The 25,375-nt window shown below is 44.5% G+C and overlaps 1 protein-coding gene across 4 annotated transcripts in view; it reads right to left on the minus strand.

The window, feature by feature from the left end:
- The window catches only part of KIAA1755 (KIAA1755 ortholog), a 166,799-nt gene that overhangs the window by 39,798 nt on the left and 101,626 nt on the right, over nt 1-25,375 (minus strand). For all 4 annotated transcript variants that reach the window (XM_069952015.1, XM_069952013.1, XM_069952016.1 and 1 more), the window contains exons 4-7: nt 22,369-22,492; nt 15,722-15,815; nt 5,441-5,527; nt 1,584-1,700 (exon numbers count right to left, since the gene is read on the minus strand). In XM_069952015.1, the coding sequence (XP_069808116.1) occupies nt 1,584-1,700; nt 5,441-5,527; nt 15,722-15,815; nt 22,369-22,492 (422 nt within the window). The remainder of the gene's footprint in view (nt 1-1,583; nt 1,701-5,440; nt 5,528-15,721; nt 15,816-22,368; nt 22,493-25,375) is intronic.

Below are 25,375 nucleotides of genomic sequence, written 5' to 3' on the forward strand. Positions count from 1 at the left end.
TCTATCTATCTATCTATCTATCTATCTATCTATCTATCTCCTATCTATCTATCTATCTATCTATCTATCTATCTCCTATCTATCTCCTATCTATCTATCTATCTATCTATCTCCTATCTATCTATCTATCTCCTATCTATCTATCTATCTATCTATCTATCTATCTATCTATCTATCTATCTCCTATCTATCTATCTCCTATCTATCTATCTCCTATCTATCTATCTATCTCCTATCTATCTCCTATCTATCTATCTCCTATCTATCTATCTATCTATCTATCTATCTCCTATCTATCTATCTATCTATCTATCTATCTATCTATCTATCTATCTATCTATCTCCTATTTATCTCCTATCTATCTCCTATCTATCTCCCATCTATCTATCTATCTATCTATCTATCTATCTATCTATCTATCTATCTATCTATCTATCTCCTATCTCCTATCTATCTATCTATCTATCTCCTATCTATCTATTATCTATCTATCTATCTCCTATCTATCTATCTATCTATCTATCTCCTATCTATCTATCTATCTATCTATCTCCTATCTATCTATCTCCTATCTATCTATCTCCTATCTATCTCCCATCTATCTATCTATCTCCTATCTATCTATCTATCTATCTATCTATCTATCTATCTATCTATCTATCTCCTATCTATCTCCTATCTATCTCCTATCTATCTCCTATCTATCTATCTATCTATCTATCTATCTCCTATCTATCTATCTATCTCCTATCTATCTCCTATCTATCTCCTATCTATCTATCTATCTATCTATCTATCTATCTATCTATCTATCTATCTATCTATCTATCTATCTATCTATCTATCTATCTCCTATCTCCTATCTATCTCCTATCTATCTATCTCCTATCTCCTATCTATCTATCTCCTATCTATCTCCTATCTCCTATCTATCTATCTATCTATCTATCTATCTATCTATCTCCTATCTATCTATCTATCTATCTCCTATCTATCTATCTCCTATCTATCTATCTCCTATCTATCTATCTCCTATCTATCTATCTCCTATCTATCTATCTATCTATCTATCTCCTATCTATCTATCTATCTCCTATCTATCTCCTATCTATCTATCTATCTATCTATCTCCTATCTATCTATCTCCTATCTATCTATCTCCTATCTATCTATCTCCTATCTATCTGCCTGATATCTATCTATAAGAAGGAAATACTATCAGGGAGAGTAGATGGAGCCGGTGGTCTCTTTCTGTTTATAATCTTCTAGGTTTTTATATACTGTATATAATCTGTTTCCATTATTCCCCCAGCACACCTATAGCGGTTACCCCCATCCTCCTCCCACTTCCTTCTCCCCTTCCTCCCTCCTCCTCCCCCCTTCCTCCTCATTCTTCCTCCCCTTCCTCCTCATTCTTCCTGCCTTCCCCTCTTCCCCTCCCCCTCCTCTTCTTCCTCCTCCTCCTCTATAAGGCGGCTGAGGGTTGAGCGCATGCGGAGTAACAAGTGTCTCCCTGATTAGGGCCCCGACACCCGGGAGGCGGAGCGGCCGCCAGTGACTTAGTGTCAGCATGCAGGGGCACCTGATAGAATTGGACCCACTCGCTGTGGCAGTAGGGGTAGGTGCCTCCCAGGTCCCAGGTCAGCTGACCAATGTCCACGTATCTGCCCACAGACTTCAGCGACGTCACCACCTCCACCTATAGGAGCAAAGATTCCAACAAGAACGTCTATATACTATATATATTATATATATATATATACACACACACACACACACACACACACCATAGAGCCATGAGCACACACCAACAAGAATGTCTATATACTGTATGTATATATAAATATATATATATATAAATATACATATATACATATATATACACACACACACACACACACACACTAGAAAATGTAGCCGACGCTGCCCGGGTATAAAGTGTCAGTGTGTTAATTAGATTTATTCTAAGGTCGCCCAGGAGGCCAATCTGTGCCCTTGTTTTTTTTTGTTTAAGGGGAAATCGCCAGTAGCCCTATATACCCCTATATACACGACAGTTCTGCACTGTTTATGTAAATTGTAGCTTATGCACATTAGAAATAAACTAAAAACTTCAAACATCCATCCTGTATACCTGTAGTGTATAGTTGGAGGGTGGGGGGGGCTGTATATCTGTAGTGTATAGTTGAGGGGGTCCTGTATACCTGTAGTGTGTAGTTGGGGGGGGCAGTTTACCTGTAGTCTATAGTTGAGGGAGGTCCTGTATACCAGTAGTGTATAATTTGGGGGGAGGGGGCTGTATACCTGTAGTGTATAGTGTGGGAAGTACTGTATACCTGCAGTGTATAGCTGGCAGAGGTCCTGCATACCTGTACTGTATAGTTGGGGTTCCTGTATACCTGTAATATATAGTTGGTGAAGGTGCTGTATACCTGTAATGTATAGTTAGTGGAGGTCTTCTATACCTGTAGTTTATAGTTTGAGGGTCCTGTATAACTGTAGTGTATAGTTTGGGGGTCCTGTGTACCTGTAGTTTATGGTTGATAGAGGTCTTGTATACTTGTAGTGTAAAGTTTGGGGGTCCTGCATACCTGTAGTATAAAGTTGGTAGAGGTACTGTATACCTGTAGTATATAGTTGGTGGAGGTCCTGTATACCTGTAGTGTAAAGTTTGGGATCCTTTAAACCTGTAGTATAGAGTTGGTGGGGGTGCTGTATACCTGTAGTATATAGTTGATGGAGGTCCTGTATACCTGTATAGTTTTGGGGTCCTGTATACCTGTAGTGTATAGTTGGTGGAGGTCCTGTATACCTATAGTGTATAGTTTTGGGGTCCTGTATACCTATAGTGTAGAGTTTGGGGTCCTGTATACCTGTAGTATATAGTTGGTGGAGGTCCTGTATACCTGTAGTGTATAGTTTTGGGGTCCTGAATACCTGTAGTGTATAGTTTTGGGGACCTGTATACCTGTACTGTATAGTTTGAGGGTCCTGTATACCTGAAGTATAGAGTAGGTGGAGGTGCTGTATACCTGTATTATAGAGTTGGTGGAGGTCCTGTATACCTGTAGTGTATAGTTGGTGGAGGTCCTGTATACCTGTAGTGTATAGTTTTGGGGTCCTGTATACCTGTAGTATATAGTTGGTGGAGTTCCTGTATCCCTGTAGTATAGAGTTGGTGGAGGTCCTGTATACCTGTAGTGTATAGTTTGGGGTCCTATATACCTGTCATATATAGTTGGTGGAGGTCCCGTGCACCTGTAGTGTATATTTTTGGGGTCCTTTATACCTGTAGTGTCCTGTATACCTGCAGGGTCGTATTTACCATTAGGGACTCGTGGTCTTCCTAGGGCAGCACCTTGCATGGGGGCAGCACCAGGGAGCAGGGGGAAGGAAACAACTTTAAAAATTTTTTTTACTTTTCTAGTCTTCCACCTCCTGTTCAGACTTGCCAGAAAATCTAGTGTCTTTTCGAAGGGGGGTATGGTAGTATTGTCCAGGTCTGGTATAGCGGTGTTATCCAGTCACAGTATGGTAGTATTGGTCAGGTCTGGTATGGCGGTGTTATCCAGTCACAGTGTGGCAATATTGGTCAGGTCTGGTATGGCGGTGTTATCCAGTCACAGTGTGGCGGTATTGGTCAGGTCTGGTATGGCAGTGTTATCCAGTCACAGTGTGGCGGTATTGGTCAGGTCTGGTATGGCAGTGTTATCCAGTCACAGTGTGGTGGTATTGGTCAGGTCTGGTGTGGCAGTGTTATCCAGTCACAGTATGTCGGTATTGGTCAGGTCTGATGTGGCGGTGTTATTCAGTCACAGTATGGTGGTATTGGTCAGGTCTGGTGTGGCAGTGTTATCCAGTCACAGTATGTCGGTATTGGTCAGGTCTGGTATGAAGGTGTTATCCAGTCACAGTATGGCGGTATTGGTCAGGTCTGGTATGGTGGTGTTATCCAGTCACAGTATGGCGGTATTGGTCAGGTCTTGTATGGCGGTGTTATCCAGTCCCAGTATGTCGGTATTGGTCAGGTCTGGTATGGTGGTGTTATCCAGTCACAGTATGGCGGTATTGGTCAGGTCTGGTATGGCGGTATTGGTCAGGTCTGATATGGTGGTGGTAAATGTGACCTCTGGAGCTATTACCTACCAATCTATCCTGATGCTAATTAGTGAGTGAGGATGGGGCGTCCTCAGGTTTAGTGCTTAGGGCAGCAGCAGCTGGTAATACATGTACTGTATAGATGGAGTAGGGGGTCCTGTATACATGTACTGTATAGATGGAGTAGGAGGTCCTGTATATACATGTAATGTATAGATGGAGTAGGGGGTCCTGTATACATGTTCTGTATAGATGGAGTAGGGGGCCCTGTATATACATGTACTGTATAGATGGAGTAGGGGGTCCTGTATACATGTACTGTATAGATGGAGTAGGGGGTCCTGTATACATGGAGTAGGGGGTCCTGTATACATGTACTGTATGGATGGAGTAGGGGGTCCTGTATACATGTACTGTATAGATGGAGTAGGGGGTCCTGTATAGATGGAGTAGGGGGTCCTGTATACCTGTACTGTATAGATGGAATAGGGGGTCTACCAGTTATTTCTGTGGATGTTGTGAGGCAGCTTCCCTAGTAACCACAGCTCCCTGTGAAAATGAAAGTAGTAATCCTATTAGTTGCTAAGGCTCCAACTGCCATTACTGCTGGGCAGTTTCAGCTAATTATATCACCTGTGTTTGCAGTGTGGAGATTTTCCCATTCATCTCTATGGGGACCCGCTTTTCCCCCTTACCCTCCCCTCCTGTACATCTGGCGGGGACGGGAGCTTCCCTCTAACCTTCCCGGGCACCCAATGTGTCTGTGTGCCAAATTTGGTGTCAAATGGTTCAGGCGTTTGGAAGTCTATAGAGGACAGACAGACAGACAGACAGAAGGACAGACAGACAGACAGACAGACAGAAGGACAGACAGACAGACAGACAGACAGAAGGACAGACAGACAGACAGACAGACAGAAGGACAGACAGACAGACAGACAGACAGACAGAAGGACAGACAGACTTTCAATTTTATGATATCTATCTATCTATCTATCTATCTATCTATCTATCTATCTATCTATCTATCATAGAGCCATGAGCACACACCAACAATAACGTCTACATACTGTATATATATTATACATATATATATATATATATATACATATACACACACACACACATAGTGGATTCACTACAAGCACACAACAGACCGGCGGCTTAGATGGGGAGGGATGAGATTTAAAAAAAAAAAAGGCCGTATTGTTCAAAAAACATCGCCTCTTATGTCTAAAGGCTGTGCCTGGTATTGCAGCTGCGCCCTGATTACCCGACATAAGGCACGTTATACTATATATATATATAACGGTCTATGAGGTGGGGATGTAACAGCCGTACCTGCAGTCCTGGTATCCGCTCCAGCTGCGGAGCCGTTTCCTTCTCTACCAGGATGACCGTGATCTGGATGGAACCGGGAGCAGAGGCCTGAAGAAGGAAGCAGGAGGGTCAGAGACAGACAAGCCATCCATATGGGGTGCAATGTACAGGCTGCTTATATATCCCCCCCCCCACAGGCTGCTTATATATCCCCCCCACAGGCTGCTTATATATCCCCCCCACAGGCTGCTTATATATCCCCCCCCCCACAGGCTGCTTATATATCCCCCCCACAGGCTGCTTATATATCCCCCCCACAGGCTGCTTATATACCCCCCCCACAGGCTGCTTATATATCCCCCCCCACAGGCTGCTTATATATCCCCCCCACAGGCTGCTTATATACCCCCCCACAGGCTGCTTATATATCCCCCCCCACAGGCTTCTTACATACCCCCCCCCCCCCCACAGGCTTCTTATATATCCCCCCCCCCACAGGCTTCTTACATACCCCCCCCCCCCACAGGCTGCTTATATATCCCCCCCCCACAGGCTGCTTATATATCCCCCCCCACAGGCTGCTTATATACCCCCCCCACAGGCTGCTTATATATCCCCCCCCACAGGCTGCTTATATATCCCCCCCCACAGGCTGCTTATATACCCCCCCCACAGGCTGCTTATATATCCCCCCCCACAGGCTTCTTACATACCCCCCCCCCCCCACAGGCTTCTTATATATCCCCCCCCCACAGGCTTCTTACATACCCCCCCCCCCCCCACAGGCTTCTTATATATCCCCCCCCCACAGGCTTCTTACATACCCCCCCACAGGCTTCTTATAGTCTCCTACATATGGCACACTGCTGTGTGCTATATATGAGTGTATAAAATATGTATTTTATATATATATATATATATATATATATATATATATATATATATAATATATATGAGTGTATGGTATATATATATATATATATATATATATATATATATATATATATATATATATATGAGTGTATAGTATGACCCCCATGTATTCCTGGCTGCCGCTCGGCTCTTCCCACCTCCTATATTTACAGCGCTGCATCATTGGAGAAGCAGTCTACCCTCATTAGAGCGCACGCTCTCGCTGTAGCCGGCAGTCTCGGTTATTACCACCTAATAAACATTATGGGACCCTCCTGCCTAATGGGAGAAATAATCCAGGAACGTCAGATCTGGGCAGGGCGCTCCGCATTAACTGCTCGAGTGTCGGGATCCCCAACGTGGAGGCAAAACTACAACTCCCAGCATGCCAGGCACGCCACAGCTGAAGGGCCACAGGCTAGGGTACATCCTGCAGTATATAGACAGGCGGGGGTACATCCTGCAGTATATAGACAGGCGGGGTTCCTTGCAGTATATAGGCAGGCGGAGTACATCCTGCAGTACATAGACAGGCGGGGGTACATCCTGCAGTATATAGACAGGCGAGGGTACATCCTGCAGTATATAGACAGGCGGGGGTACATCCTGCAGTATATAGACAGGCGGGGGTACATCCTGCAGTATATAGACAGGCGGGGTTCCTTGCAGTATATAGACAGGCGGGTACATCCTGCAGTATATAGACAGGCGGGGTACATCCTGCAGTATATAGACAGGCGGGGGTACATCCTGCAGTATATAGACAGGTGGGGGTACATCCTGCAGTATATAGACAGGCGGAGTACATCCTGCAGTATATAGGCAGGCGGAGTACATCCTGCAGTATATAGACAGGCGGGGTACATCCTGCAGCATATAGACAGGCGGGGGTACATCCTGCAGCATATAGACAGGCGGGGTACATCCTGCAGTATATAGACAGGCGGGGGTACATCCTGCAGTATATAGGCAGGCGGGGGTACATCCTGCAGTATATAGACAGGCGGGGTACATCCTGCAGTATATAGACAGGCGGGGGTACATCCTGCAGTATATAGACAGGCGGGGGTACATCCTGCAGTATATAGACAGGCGGGTACATCCTGCAGTATATAGACAGGCGGAGTACATCCTGCAGTATATAGACAGGCGGGGTACATCCTGCAGTATATAGACAGGCGGGGTTCCTTGCAGTATATAAACAGGCGGGGTACATCCTGCAGTATATAGGCAGGCGGGGGTACATCCTGCAGTATATAGACAGGCGGGGGTACATCCTGCAGTATATAGACAGGCGGGGTACATCCTGCAGTATATAGACAGGCGGGTACATCCTGCAGTATATAGACAGGCGGAGTACATCCTGCAGTATATAGGCAGGCGGGGGTACATCCTGCAGTATATAGACAGGCGGGGGTACATCCTGCAGTATATAGACAGGCGGGGTTCCTTGCAGTATATAGACAGGCGGAGTACATCCTGCAGTATATAGACAGGCGGAGTACATCCTGCAGTATATAGACAGGCGGGGTTCCTTGCAGTATATAGACAGGCGGAGTACATCCTGCAGTATATAGACAGGGGGGGTACATCCTGCAGTATATAGGCAGGCGGAGTACATCCTGCAGTATATAGGCAGGCGGAGTACATCCTGCAGTATATAGACAGGCGGAGTACATCCTGCAGTATATAGACAGGCGGAGTACATCCTGCAGTATATAGACAGGCGGGGTACATCCTGCAGGATATAGGCAGGCGGAGTACATCCTGCAGTATATAGACAGGCGGGGTACATCCTGCAGTATATAGACAGGCGGGGTACATCCTGCAGTATATAGACAGGCGGGGTACATCCTGCAGTATATAGACAGGCGGGTACATCCTGCAGTATATAGACAGGACGGGGGTACATCCTGCAGTATATAGGCAGGCGGGGTACATCCTGCAGTATATAGACAGGCGGGGTACATCCTGCAGTAAATAGGCAGGCGGAGTACATCCTGCAGTATATAGACAGGCGGGGTACATCCTGCAGTATATAGACAGGCGGGGTACATCCTGCAGTAAATAGGCAGGCGGAGTACATCCTGCAGTATATAGACAGGCGGAGTACATCCTGCAGTATATAGACAGGCGGAGTACATCCTGCAGTATATAGACAGGCGGGGTTCCTTGCAGTAAATAGGCAGGCGGAGTACATCCTGCAGTATATAGACAGGCGGGGTACATCCTGCAGTATATAGACAGGCGGGGGTACATCCTGCAGTATATAGACAGGCGGGGGTACATCCTGCAGTATATAGACAGGCGGGGGTACATCCTGCAGTATATAGACAGGCGGGGTTCCTTGCAGTATATAGGCAGGCAGGGTACATCCTGCAGTATATAGACAGGCGGGGTACATCCTGCAGTATATAGACAGGCGGGGTACATCCTGCAGTATATAGACAGGCGGGGTACATCCTGCAGTATATAGACAGGCGGAGTACATCCTGCAGTATATAGGCAGGCGGAGTACATCCTGCAGTATATAGGCAGGCGGAGTACATCCTGCAGTATATAGACAGGCGGGGTTCCTTGCAGTATATAGACAGGCGGAGTACATCCTGCAGTATATAGACAGGTGGGGTTCCTTGCAGTATAGACAGGCGGGGTACATCCTGCAGTATATAGACAGGCGGAGTACATCCTGCAGTATATAGACAGGCGGGGTTCCTTGCAGTATATAGACAGGCGGAGTACATCCTGCAGTATATAGACAGGCGGGGTACATCCTGCAGTATATAGACAGGCGGGTACATCCTGCAGTATATAGACAGGCGGGGTTCCTTGCAGTATATAGACAGGCGGGGTACATCCTGCAGTATATAGACAGGCGGAGTACATTCTGCAGTATATAGACAGGCGGGGTACATCCTGCAGTGTATAGGCAGGTGGGGGTACATCCTGCAGTATATAGACAGGCGGGGTTCCTTGCAGTATATAGGCAGGCGGAGTACATCCTGCAGTATATAGACAGGCGGAGTACATTCTGCAGTATATAGACAGGCGGGGCTCCTTGCAGTATATAGACAGGCGGGGTACATTCTGCAGTATATAGACAGGGGGGGTTCCCGGCTCCTTGCAATATATAGGCAGGCGGAGTACATCCTGCAGTATATAGACAGGCGGGGTACATCCTGCAGTATATAGACAGGCGGGGGTACATTCTGCAGTATATAGACAGGCGGGGTTCCTTGCAGTATATAGACAGGCGGGGTACATTCTGCAGTATATAGACAGGCGGGGGTACATCCTGCACTATATAGGCAGGCGGAGTACATCCTGCAGTATATAGGCAGGCGGGGTACATCCTGCAGTATATAGGCAGGCGGGGTACATCCTGCAGTATATAGGCAGGCGGGGTACATCCTGCAGTATATAGACAGGCGGGGGTACATCCTGCAGTATATAGGCAGGCGGGGGTACATCCTGCAGTATATAGACAGGCGGGAGTACATTCTGCAGTATATAGACAGGCGGGGTACATCCTGCAGTATATAGACAGGCGGGGGTACATCCTGCAGTATATAGGCAGGCGGAGTACATCCTGCAGTATATAGACAGGCGAGGGTACATCCTGCAGTATATAGACAGGCGGAGTACATCCTGCAGTATATAGACAGGCGGGGTACATCCTGCAGTATATAGACAGGCGGAGTACATCCTGCAGTATATAGATAGGCGAGGGTACATCCTGCAGTATATAGACAGGCGGAGTACATCACTGCAGTATATAGACAGGCGGGGTACATCCTGCAGTATATAGACAGGCGGGTACATCCTGCGTATATCGACAGGCGGGTACATCCTGCAGTATATAGGCAGGTGGAGTACATCCTGCAGTATATAGACAGGCGGGGGTACATCCTGCAGTATATAGGCAGGCGGGGTACATCCTGCAGTATATAGACAGGCGGAGTACATCCTGCAGTATATAGACAGGCGGGGGTACATCCTGCAGTATATAGACAGGCGGGGGTACATCCTGCAGTATATAGGCAGGCGGAGTACATCCTGCAGTATATAGGCAGGCAGGGTACATCCTGCAGTATATAGACAGGCGGAGTACATCCTGCAGTATATAGACAGGCGGAGTACATCCTGCAGTATAGTAGACAGGCGGAGTACATCCTGCAGTATAGGACAGGCGGGGTACATCCTGCAGTATAGACAGGCGGGGTACATCCTGCAGTATATAGACAGGGGGGGTTCCCGGCTCCTTGCAGTATATAGGCAGGCGGAGTACATTCTGCAGTATATAGACAGGCGGAGTACATCCTGCAGTATATAGACAGGCGGGGTACATCCTGCAGTATATAGGCAGGCGGGGTTCCTTGCAGTATATAGGCAGGCGGAGTACATCCTGCAGTATATAGGCAGGCGGGGTACATCCTGCAGTATATAGACAGGCGGGGTACATCCTGCAGTATATAGACAGGCGGGGTACATCCTGCAGTATATAGACAGGCGGGGTACATCCTGCAGTATATAGGCAGGCGGAGTACATCCTGCAGTATATAGACAGGCGGGGGTACATCCTGCAGTTTATAGACAGGCTGGGTTCCTTGCAGTATATAGACAGGCGGAGTACATCCTGCAGTATATAGACAGGCGGGGTACATTCTGCAGTATATAGACAGGCGAGGTTCCTTGCAGTATATAGACAGGCGGGGGTACATCCTGCAGTATATAGACAGGCGGGGGTCCTTCCAGAGTATATAGACAGGCGGGAGTACATCCTGCAGTATATAGACAGGCGGGGTTCCTTGCAGTATATAGACAGGCGGGGTACTCCTGCAGTATATAGACAGGCGGGGTACTACCTGCAGGTATATAGACAGGCTGGGGTACATCCGTGCAGTATATAGACAGGTAGGGGGTACAGTCCTGCAGTATATAGACAGGTGGGGGTACATCCTGCAGTATATAGACAGGCGGGGTACATCCTGCAGTATATAGACAGGCGGGGTACATCCTGCAGTATATAGACAGGCGGGGTACATCCTGCAGTATATAGACAGGCGGGGTACATCCTGCAGTATATAGGCAGGTGGAGTACATCACTGCAGTTAGATAGGCAGGCGGGGGTATCATCTGCATTATATAGACAGGCAGGGAGTACATCCTGCAGTATATAGGACAGGCTGGGGGTACATCCTGCAGTATTAGAGGCAGGCGGGGGTACATCCTGCAGTATATAGGCAGGTGGAGTACATCCTGCAGTATATAGGCAGGCGGGGTACATCCTGCAGTATATAGGCAGGCGGAGTACATCCTGCAGTATATAGACAGGTGGGGTTCCTTGCAGTATATAGACAGGCGGGGTACATCCTGCAGTATATAGACAGGCGGGGTACATCCTGCAGTATATAGGCAGGTGGAGTACATCCTGCAGTATATAGGCAGGCGGGGTACATCCTGCAGTATATAGACAGGCGGGGTACATCCTGCAGTATATAGACAGGCGGGGTACATCCTGCAGTATATAGACAGGCGGGGTACATCCTGCAGTATATAGGCAGGTGGAGTACATCCTGCAGTATATAGGCAGGCGGGGTACATCCTGCAGTATATAGGCAGGCGGAGTACATCCTGCAGTATATAGACAGGTGGGGTTCCTTGCAGTATATAGACAGGCGGGGTACATCCTGCAGTATATAGACAGGCGGGGTACATCCTGCAGTATATAGGCAGGCGGGGTTCCTTGCAGTATATAGACAGGCGGGGTTCCTTGCAGTATATAGACAGGCGGGGTACATCCTGCAGTATATAGACAGGCGGGTACATCCTGCAGTATATAGGCAGGCGGGGTTCCTTGCAGTATATAGACAGGCGGAGTACATCCTGCAGTATATAGGCAGGCGGGGTACATCCTGCAGTGTATAGACAGGCGGGGGTACATCCTGCAGTATATAGGCAGGCGGGGTACATCCTGCAGTATATAGACAGGTGGGGGTACATCCTGCAGTATATAGACAGGCGGGGTACATCCTGCAGTATATAGACAGGCGGGGTACATCCTGCAGTATATAGACAGGCGGGGTACATCCTGCAGTATATAGGCAGGCGGGGTTCCTTGCAGTATATAGACAGGCGGGTACATCCTGCAGTATATAGACAGGCGGGTACATCCTGCAGTATATAGGCAGGCGGGGTTCCTTGCAGTATATAGACAGGCGGAGTACATCCTGCAGTATATAGACAGGCGGGGTACATCCTGCAGTATATAGACAGGCGGGGTACATCCTGCAGTATATAGACAGGCGGGGTACATCCTGCAGTATATAGGCAGGCGGGGTTCCTTGCAGTATATAGACAGGAGGGGTACATCCTGCAGTATATAGGCAGGCGGGGTACATCCTGCAGTATATAGGCAGGCGGAGTACATCCTGCAGTATATAGACAGGCGGGGTACATCCTGCAGTATATAGACAGGCGGGTACATCCTGCAGTATATAGACAGGAGGGGTACATCCTGCAGTATATAGACAGGCGGGGTACATCCTGCAGTATATAGACAGGCGGAGTACATCCTGCAGTATATAGACAGGCGGGGTACATCCTGCAGTATATAGACAGGCGGGGGTACATCCTGCAGTATATAGGCAGGCGGGGGTACATCCTGCAGTATATAGACAGGCGGGGTTCCTTGCAGTATATAGACAGGCGGGTACATCCTGCAGTATATAGACAGGCGGGGTACATCCTGCAGTATATAGACAGGCGGGGTTCCTTGCAGTATATAGACAGGCGGGTACATCCTGCAGTATATAGACAGGCGGGGTACATCCTGCAGTATATAGACAGGCGGGGGTACATCCTGCAGTATATAGACAGGCGGGTACATCCTGCAGTATATAGACAGGCGGGGTACATCCTGCAGTATATAGACAGGCGGGGGTACATCCTGCAGTATATAGACAGGCGGGGGTACATCCTGCAGTATATAGACAGGCGGGGGTACATCCTGCAGTATATAGACAGGCGGAGTACATCCTGCAGTATATAGACAGGCGGGGGTACATCCTGCAGTATATAGACAGGCGGGGGTACATCCTGCAGTATATAGACAGGCGGAGTACATCCTGCAGTATATAGACAGGCGGGGGTACATCCTGCAGTATATAGACAGGCGGGGGTACATCCTGCAGTATATAGACAGGCGGAGTACATCCTGCAGTATATAGACAGGCGGGGGTACATCCTGCAGTATATAGACAGGCGGGGTTCCTTGCAGTATATAGACAGGCGGAGTACATCCTGCAGTATATAGACAGGCGGGGTACATCCTGCAGTGTATAGGCAGGCGGGGTACATCCTGCAGTATATAGACAGGCGGGTACATCCTGCAGTATATAGACAGGCGGGGTTCCTTGCAGTATATAGGCAGGCGGGGTACATCCTGCAGTATATAGACAGGCGGGGGTACATCCTGCAGTATATAGACAGGCGGGGTTCCTTGCAGTATATAGACAGGCGGAGTACATCCTGCAGTATATAGACAGGCGGGGTACATCCTGCAGTATATAGACAGGCGGGGTACATCCTGCAGTGTATAGGCAGGCGGGGTACATCCTGCAGTATATAGACAGGCGGGTACATCCTGCAGTATATAGACAGGCGGGGTTCCTTGCAGTATATAGGCAGGCGGGGTACATCCTGCAGTATATAGACAGGCGGGGGTACATCCTGCAGTATATAGACAGGCGGGATTCCTTGCAGTATATAGACAGGCGGAGTACATCCTGCAGTATATAGACAGGCGGGGGTACATTCTGCAGTATATAGACAGGCGGGGTTTCTTGCAGTATATAGGCAGGCGGGGTACATCCTGCAGTATATAGACAGGCGGGGGTACATCCTGCAGTATATAGACAGGCTGGGTTCCTTGCAGTATATAGACAGGCGGAGTACATCCTGCAGTATATAGGCAGGCGGAGTACATCCTGCAGGATATAGGCAGGCGGGGTACATCCTGCAGTATATAGACAGGCGGGGGTACATCCTGCAGTATATAGACAGGCAGGGTTCCTTGCAGTATATAGACAGGCGGGGTACATCCTGCAGTATATAGACAGGCGGAGTACATTCTGCAGTATATAGACAGGCGGGGGTACATCCTGCAGTATATAGACAGGCGGAGTACATTCTGCAGTATATAGACAGGCGGGGGTACATCCTGCAGTATATAGGCAGGCGAGGTTCCTTGCAGTATATAGACAGGCGGGCTACATCCTGCAGTATATAGACAGGCGGGGTTCCTTGCAGTATATAGACAGGCGGGGGTACATCCTGCAGTATATAGGCAGGCGAGGTTCCTTGCAGTATATAGACAGGCGGGCTACATCCTGCAGTATATAGACAGGCGAGGTTCCTTGCAGTATATAGACAGGCGGGCTACATCCTGCAGTATATAGACAGGCGGGGTTCCTTGCAGTATATAGACAGGCGGGGTTCCTTGCAGTATATAGACAGGCGGGGTTCCTTTCGTCTCTGGCCCCAATAGGGATCACAACCAAAATGACAAACTATCTTATCTGAATATTTAAAAAAAAAACACAAAAACATGCGGAGAACCTCCTGTAACTGCTGCTGTAGGGGTCTGAACCTATAGCAAACCACTGCACCTCCACGTACCTATAGTATATATGTATATATAGCACACATGGATGTATATATAGCACACATGGATGTATATATAGCACACATGGATGTATATATAGCACACATGGATGTATATATAGCACACATGGATGTATATATAGCACATATGGATGTATATATAGCACACATGGATGTATATATAGCACACATGGATGTATATATATATCACACATGGATGTATATATAGCACACATGGATGTATATATAGCACACATGGATGTATATATAGCACACATGGATGTATATATATCACACATGGATGTATATATAGCACACATGGATGTATATATAGCACATATGGATGTATATATAAGACATATGGATGTATATATGGCACATTTGGATGTATATATAGCACATATGGATGTATATATAGCACACATGGATGTATATATAGCACATATGAATGTATATATAGCACATATGAATGTATATATAGCACACATGGATGTATATATAGCACACATGGATGTATATATAGCACATATGGATGTATATATAGCACATATGGATGTATATATAGCACATTTGGATGTATATAAAGCACATATGGATGTGTATATATATATATAAGACATATGGATGTACTGTATCTATAGCACATATGGATGAATCATACTGTACACACCATATAGTACTGATATGTAGGGCCCTCAGGATCTCCTGTACATGCCATACACTCACCTGGGCACACTGTAGCGCTGCCTGCAGACAGGGGGATGGGGGGTGCTTTCTGGCGTCCACTAATATCATCAGTCCCAGGTCCCTTATATCCTTTCTGTAAGAAGAACAATTCCATATAATATTGTATCATTATGTATAGTGGTGCAAATGGGGGTGTATACAGTGTGAATGGTGCATGAATCTAGTGTGTGCTATATGTGCCCCCTGTATATATAGTGCATGTGCTATATGTGTCCCCTGTATATATAGTGCATGTTATATGTGCCCCCTGTATATATAGTGCATGTGCCCCCTGTATATATAGTATATGTGCCCCCTGTATATATAGTATATGTGCTCCCTGTATATATAGTATATGTGCCCCCTGTATATATAGTAAATGTGCTATATGTGCCCCCTGTATATATAGTGCATGTGCTATATGTGTCCCCTGTATATATAGTGCATGTTATATGTGTCCCCTGTATATATAGTGCATGTGCTATATGTGCCCCCTGTATATATACTGCATGTTATATGTGCCCCCTGTATATATAGTGCATGTGTTATATGTGTCCTCTGTATATATAGTACATGTGCTATATGTGTCCCCTGTATATATAGTGCATGTGCTATATGTGTCCCCTGTATATATAGTGCATGTGCTATATGTGTCCCCTGTATATATAGTGCATGTGCTATATGTGTCCCCTGTATATATAGTGCATGTGCTATATGTGTCCCCTGTATATATAGTGCATGTGCTATATGTGCCCCCTGTATATATAGTGCATGTTATATATGTCCCCTGTATATATAGTGCATGTGTTATATGTGTCCCCTGTATATATAGTGCATGTGTTATATGTGCCCCCTGTATATATAGTGCATGTGCTATATGTGCCCCCTGTATATATAGTGCATGTGCTATATGTGCCCCCTGTATATATAGTGCATGTGCTATATGTGCCCCCTGTATATATAGTGCATGTGCTATATGTGCCCCCTGTATATATAGTGCATGTGCTATATGTGCCCCCTGTATATATAGTGCATGTGCTATATGTGCTCCCTGTATATATAGTATATGTGCCCCCTGTATATATAGTGCATGTGCTATATGTGCTCCCTGTATATATAGTGCATGTGCTACCTGTATATATAGTGCATGTGCTATATGTGCCCCCTGTATATATAGTGCATGTGCTATATGTGTCCCCTGTATATATAGTGCATGTGCTATATGTGTCCCCTGTATATATAGTGCATGTGCTATATGTGTCCCCTGTATATATAGTGCATGTGCTATATGTGTCCCCTGTATATATAGTGCATGTGCTATATGTGTCCCCTGTATATATAGTGCATGTGCTATATGTGCCCCCTGTATATATAGTGCATGTGCTATATGTGCCCCCTGTATATATAGTGCATGTGCTATATGTGCCCCCTGTATATATAGTGCATGTGCTATATGTGCTCCCTGTATATATAGTATATGTGCCCCCTGTATATATAGTGCATGTGCTATATGTGCTCCCTGTATATATAGTATATGTGCCCCCTGTATATATAGTACATGTGCTATATGTGCCCCCTGTATATATAGTGCATGTGCTATATGTGCCCCCTGTATATATAGTGCATGTTATATGTGCCCCCTGTATATATAGTGCATGTGCTACCTGTATATATAGTGCATGTGCTATATGTACCCCCTGTATATATAGTATATGTGCCCCCTGTATATATAGTATATGTGCCCCTGTATATATAGTGCATGTGCTATATGTGTCCTCTGTATATATAGTGCATGTTCTACCTGTATATATAGTGCATGTTATATATGTTCCCTGTATATATAGTATATGTGCCCCCTGTATATATAGTGCATGAGCTATATGTGCCCCCTGTATATATAGTGCATGTGCTATATGTGCCCCCTGTATATATAGTATATGTGCCCCCTGTATATATAGTATATGTGCCCCTGTATATATAGTATATGTGCCCCCTGTATATATAGTGCATGTGCTATATGTGCCCCCTGTATATATAGTGCATGTGCTATATGTGCCCCCTGTATATATAGTATATGTGCCCCCTGTATATATAGTATATGTGCCCCCTGTATATATAGTGCATGTGCTATATGTGCCCCCTGTATATATAGTGCATGTGCTATATGTGCCCCCTGTATATATAGTATATGTGCCCCCTGTATATATAGTATATGTGCCCCCTGTATATATATAGTGCATGTGCTATATGTGTCCTCTGTATATATAGTGCATGTTCTACCTGTATATATAGTGCATGTTATATGTGCCCCCTGTATATATAGTATATGTGCCCCCTGTATATATAGTATATGTGCCCCCTGTATATATAGTGCATGTGCTATATGTGTCCTCTGTATATATAGTGCATGTTCTACCTGTATATATAGTGCATGTTATATGTGCCCCCTGTATATATAGTATATGTGCCCCCTGTATATATAGTATATGTGCCCCCTGTATATATAGTGCATGTGCTATGTGTGCCCCCTGTATATATAGTATATGTGCCCCCTGTATATATAGTATATGTGCCCCCTGTATATATAGTATATGTGCCCCCTGTATATATAGTATATGTGCCCCCTGTATATATAGTGCATGTGCTATATGTGCCCCCTGTATATATAGTGCATGTTATATGTATCCCCTGTATATATAGTGCATGTGCTATATGTGCCCCCTGTATATATAGTGCATGTTCTACCTGTATATATAGTGCATGTTATATGTGCCCCCTGTATATATAGTGCATGTTATATGTGCCCAATGTATATATAGTATATGTGCCCCCTGTATATATAGTGCATGTTATATGTGCCCCCTGTATATATAGTGCATGTTATATGTGCCCCCTGTATATATAGTATATGTGCCCCCTGTATATATAGTATATGTGCCCCCTGTATATATAGTGCATGTTATATGTGCCCCCTGTATATATAGTATATGTGCCCCCTGTATATATAGTGCATGTTATATGTGTCCTCTGTATATATAGTATATGTGCCCCCTGTATATATAGTACATGTGCTATATGTGCCCCCTGTATATATAGTATATGTGCCCCCTGTATATATAGTATATGTGCCCCCTGTATATATAGTGCATGTTATATGTGCCCCCTGTATATATAGTATATGTGCCCCCTGTATATATAGTGCATGTTATATGTGTCCTCTGTATATATAGTATATGTTATATGTGCTCCCTGTATATATAGTGCATGTTATATATGTCCCCTGTATATATAGTGCATGTGCTATATGTGCCCCCTGTATATATAGTGCATGTGCTATATGTGCTCCCTGTATATATAGTGCATGTGCTATATGTGTCCCCTGTATATATAGTGCATGTGTTATATGTGCTCCCTGTATATATAGTGCATGTGCTATATGTGCCCCCTGTATATATAGTATATGTGCCCCCTGTATATATAGTGCATGTGCTATATGTGCCCCCTGTATATATAGTGCATGTTATATATGTCCCCTGTATATATAGTGCATGTGCTATATGTGTCCCCTGTATATATACTGCATGTGCTATATGTGCCCCCTGTATATATACTGCATGTTATATGTGCCCCCTGTATATATAGTGCATGTGTTATATGTGTCCTCTGTATATATAGTACATGTGCTATATGTGTCCCCTGTATATATAGTGCATGTTATATGTGTCCTCTGTATATATAGTACATGTGCTATATGTGCCCCCTGTATATATAGTGCATGTGCTATATGTGCCCCCTGTATATATAGTGCATGTGCTACCTGTATATATAGTGCATGTTATATGTGCCCCCTGTATATATAGTATATGTGCCCCCTGTATATATAGTGCATGTTATGTGTCCCCTGTATATATACTGCGTTATATGTGCCCCCTGTATATATAGTATATGTGTCCCCTGTATATATAGTGCATGTTATGTGTCCCCTGTATATATAGTATATGTGCCCCCTGTATATATAGTATATGTGCCCCCTGTATATATAGTGCATGTTATGTGCCCCCTGTATATATAGTATATGTGCCCCCTGTATATATAGTATATGTGCCCCTGTATATATAGTGCATGTGCTATATGTGTCCTCTGTATATATAGTGCATGTGCTATATGTGCTCCCTGTATATATAGTGCATGTTATGTGTCCCCTGTATATATAGTATATGTGCCCCCTGTATATATAGTATATGTGCCCCCTGTATATATAGTATATGTGCCCCCTGTATATATAGTGCATGTTATGTGTCCCCTGTATATATAGTATATGTGCCCCCTGTATATATAGTATATGTGCCCCCTGTATATATAGTGCATGTTATGTGCCCCCTGTATATATAGTGCATGTGCCCCCTGTATATATAGTATATGTGCCCCCTGTATATATAGTATATGTGCCCCCTGTATATATAGTGCATGTGCCCCCTGTATATATAGTATATGTGCCCCCTGTATATATAGTATATGTGCCCCCTGTATATATAGTGCATGTGCTATATGTGCCCCCTGTATATATAGTATATGTGCCCCCTGTATATATAGTGCATGTGCTATATGTGCCCCCTGTATATATAGTATATGTGCCCCCTGTATATATAGTGCATGTGCTATATGTGCCCCCTGTATATATAGTATATGTGCCCCCTGTATATATAGTATATGTGCCCCCTGTATATATAGTATATGTGCCCCCTGTATATATAGTATATGTGCCCCCTGTATATATAGTGCATGTGCTATATGTGCCCCCCTGTATATATAGTGCATGTGCTATATGTGCCCCCTGTATATATAGTGCATGTTATATGTGCCCCCTGTATATATAGTATATGTGCCCCCTGTATATATAGTGCATGTGCTATATGTGTCCTCTGTATATATAGTGCATGTTATATGTGCCCCCTGTATATATAGTATATGTGCCCCCTGTATATATAGTGCATGTGCCCCCTGTATATATAGTGCGTTATATGTGCCCCCTGTATATATAGTATATGTGTCCCCTGTATATATAGTGCATGTTATGTGTCCCCTGTATATATAGTATATGTGCCCCCTGTATATATAGTATATGTGCCCCCTGTATATATAGTGCATGTTATGTGTCCCCTGTATATATAGTATATGTGCCCCCTGTATATATAGTATATGTGCCCCCTGTATATATAGTATATGTGCCCCCTGTATATATAGTATATGTGCCCCCTGTATATATAGTATATGTGCCCCCTGTATATATAGTGCATGTGCTATATGTTCCCCCTGTATATATAGTATATGTGCCCCCTGTATATATAGTATATGTGCCCCCTGTATATATAGTGCATGTTATATGTGCCCCCTGTATATATAGTATATGTGCCCCCTGTATATATAGTATATGTGCCCCCTGTATATATAGTGCATGTTATATGTGCCCCCTGTATATATAGTATATGTGCCCCCTGTATATATAGTATATGTGTCCCCTGTATATATAGTGCATGTTATGTGTCCCCTGTATATATAGTATATGTGCCCCCTGTATATATAGTATATGTGCCCCCTGTATATATAGTGCATGTGCCCCCTGTATATATAGTATATGTGCCCCCTGTATATATAGTATATGTGCCCCCTGTATATATAGTGCATGTGCTATATGTGCCCCCTGTATATATAGTATATGTGCCCCCTGTATATATAGTGCATGTGCCCCCTGTATATATAGTATATGTGCCCCCTGTATATATAGTATATGTGCCCCCTGTATATATAGTATATGTGCCCCCTGTATATATAGTATATGTGCCCCCTGTATATATAGTATATGTGCCCCCTGTATATATAGTGCATGTTATGTGTCCCCTGTATATATAGTATATGTGCCCCCTGTATATATAGTATATGTGCCCCCTGTATATATAGTATATGTGCCCCCTGTATATATAGTATATGTGCCCCCTGTATATATAGTATATGTGCCCCCTGTATATATAGTATATGTGCCCCCTGTATATATAGTGCATGTTATGTGTCCCCTGTATATATAGTATATGTGCCCCCTGTATATATAGTATATGTGCCCCCTGTATATATAGTATATGTGCCCCCTGTATATATAGTGCATGTGCTATATGTGCCCCCTGTATATATAGTATATGTGCCCCCTGTATATATAGTGCATGTGCCCCCTGTATATATAGTATATGTGCCCCCTGTATATATAGTATATGTGCCCCCTGTATATATAGTGCATGTGCCCCCTGTATATATAGTATATGTGCCCCCTGTATATATAGTATATGTGCCCCCTGTATATATAGTATATGTGCCCCCTGTATATATAGTATATGTGCCCCCTGTATATATAGTGCATGTGCCCCCTGTATATATAGTATATGTGCCCCCTGTATATATAGTATACGTGTCCCCTGTATATATAGTATATGTGCCCCCTGTATATATAGTATATGTGCCCCCTGTATATATAGTGCATGTTATATGTGCCCCCTGTATATATAGTATATGTGCCCCCTGTATATATAGCATATGTGCCCCCTGTATATATAGTGCATGTTATATATATCCCCGTATTTGTAGATGTCATATCCCACCTGGCCACTGAGAAAAGATAGAGGAAGAGCCGCGCCACTTCTCTTACAGAACACCAGGCCGCCTCCCATGCTGTGCTGTCCGTGGTCACCTGGATTATGGCTCTGCCCAGCTTATCGCGGCTTCCTGAAATCATTATTTATTAGGTTACTATATAGGAGCTATACCAGCAGGAATGTAATAGTGGTCATACAGAGCGGAGAGACGTACAGTAATACTGGTCATACAGAGCGGAGAGACATACAGTAATACTGGTCATACAGAGCGGAGAGACATACAGTAATAGTGGTCATACAGAGCGGAGAGACGTACAGTAATAGTGGTCATACAGAGCGGAGAGACATACAGTAATACTGGTCATACAGAGCGGAGAGACATACAGTAATAGTGGTCATACACAGCAGAGAGACGTACAGTAATACTGGTCATACAGAGCGGAGAGACGTACAGTAATACTGGTCATACAGAGCGGAGAGACATACAGTAATAGTGGTCATACAGAGCGGAGAGACGTACAGTAATAGTGGTCATACAGAGCGGAGAGACATACAGTAATAGTGGTCATACAGAGTGGAGAGACGTACGGTAATAGTCGTCATACAGAGCGGAGAGACATACAGTAATAGTGGTCATACAGAGCAGAGAGACATACAGTAATAGTGGTCATACAGAGTGGAGAGACGTACGGTAATAGTGGTTATACAGAGAGGAGAGACATACAGTAATAGTGGTCATACAGAGCAGAGAGACATACAGTAATAGTGGTAATACAGAGTGGAGAGACATACAGTAATAGTGGTCATACAGAGAGGAGAGACGTACAGTAATAGTGGTCATACAGAGCGGAGAGACATACAGTAATAGTGGTCATACAGAGCGGAGAGACATACAGTAATAGTGGTCATACACAGCAGAGAGACATACAGTAATAGTGGTCATACAGAGCGGAGAGGCATACAGTAATAGTGGTCATACAGAGCGAAATGACATACAGTAATAGTGGTCATACAGAGAGGAGAGACATACAGTAATAGTGGTCATACAGAGTGGAGAGACATACAGTAATAGTGGTCATACAGAGCAGAGAGACATACAGTAATAGTGGTCATACAGAGCGGAGAGACATACAGTAATAGTGGTCATTCATAGCAGAGAGACATACAGTAATAGTGGTCATACATAGCAGAGAGACATACAGTAATAGTGGTCATACAGAGTGGAGGCATACAGTAATAGTGGTCATACAGAGCGGAGAGACATACTGTAATAATGGTCATACAGAGCGAAGAGACGTACGGTAATAGTGGTCAAACATAGTGAAGAAATGTAGGGTAATAATGGTCATACAGAGCAAAGAGACGTACGGTAATAATAGTCATACACAGCAGAGAAACATACAGTAATAGTAGTCATACACAGCAGAGAGACATACAGTAATAGTGGTCATACAGAGCGAAATGACATACAGTAATAGTGGTCATACAGAGAGGAGAGACATACAGTAATAGTGGTCATACAGAGTGGAGAGACATACAGTAATAGTGGTCATACAGAGCAGAGAGACATACAGTAATAGTGGTCATACAGAGCGGAGAGACATACAGTAATAGTGGTCATACATAGCAGAGAGACATACAGTAATAGTGGTCATACATAGCAGAGAGACATACAGTAATAGTGGTCATACAGAGTGGAGAGGCATACAGTAATAGTGGTCATACAGAGCGGAGAGACATACTGTAATAATGGTCATACAGAGCAAAGAGACGTACGGTAATAATGGTCATACACAGCAGAGAGACATACAGTAATAGTAGTCATACACAGCAGAGAGACATACAGTAATAGTGGTCATACAGAGCGGAGAGACGTACGGTAATAGTGGTCATACAGAGCGGAGAGACATACAGTAATAGTGGTCATACACAGCAGAGAGACATACAGTAATAGTGGTCATACAGAGCGGAGAGGCATACAGTAATAGTGGTCATACAGAGCGAAATGACATACAGTAATAGTGGTCATACAGAGAGGAGAGACATACAGTAATAGTGGTCATACAGAGTGGAGAGACATACAGTAATAGTGGTCATACAGAGCAGAGAGACATACAGTAATAGTGGTCATACAGAGCGGAGAGACATACAGTAATAGTGGTCATACATAGCAGAGAGACATACAGTAATAGTGGTCATACATAGCAGAGAGACATACAGTAATAGTGGTCATACAGAGTGGAGAGGCATACAGTAATAGTGGTCATACAGAGCGGAGAGACGTACAGTAATACTGGTCATACAGAGCGAAGAGACGTACGGTAATAGTGGTCAAACATAGTGAAGAAATGTAGGGTAATAATGGTCATACAGAGCAAAGAGACATACAGTAATAGTGGTCATACAGAGCAAAGAGACGTACGGTAATAATGGTCATACACAGCAGAGAGACATACAGTAATAGTAGTCATACACAGCAGAGAGACATACAGTAATAGTGGTCATACAGAGCGGAGAGACGTACGGTAATAGTGGTCATACAGAGCGGAGAGACATACAGTAATAGTGGTCATACACAGCAGAGAGACATACAGTAATAGTGGTCATACACAGCAGAGAGACATACAGTAATAGTGGTCATACAGAGCGGAGAGACGTACAGTAATAGTGGTCATACAGAGCGGAGAGACGTACAGTAATAGTGGTCATACAGAGCGGAGAGACATACAGTAATAGTGGTCATACAGAGCGGAGAGGTATGGGAATGGACAGGACAAACTCAACCCCAGTATATAGTATATAGTATATAGTAGAGGTATGGGAATGGACAGGACATGCTCACCCCCAGTATATAGTATATAGTAGAGGTATGGGAATGGACAGGACATGCTCACCCCCAGTATATAGTATATAGTATATAGTAGAGGTATGGGAATAGACAGGACATGCTCACCCCCAGTATATAGTATATAGTAGAGGTATGGGAATGGACAGGACATGCTCACCCCCAGTA

The sequence above is a fragment of the Dendropsophus ebraccatus genome, chromosome 14 (assembly GCF_027789765.1).
Source record: "Dendropsophus ebraccatus isolate aDenEbr1 chromosome 14, aDenEbr1.pat, whole genome shotgun sequence".
NCBI classification, from domain to species: Eukaryota; Metazoa; Chordata; class Amphibia; order Anura; family Hylidae; genus Dendropsophus; species Dendropsophus ebraccatus.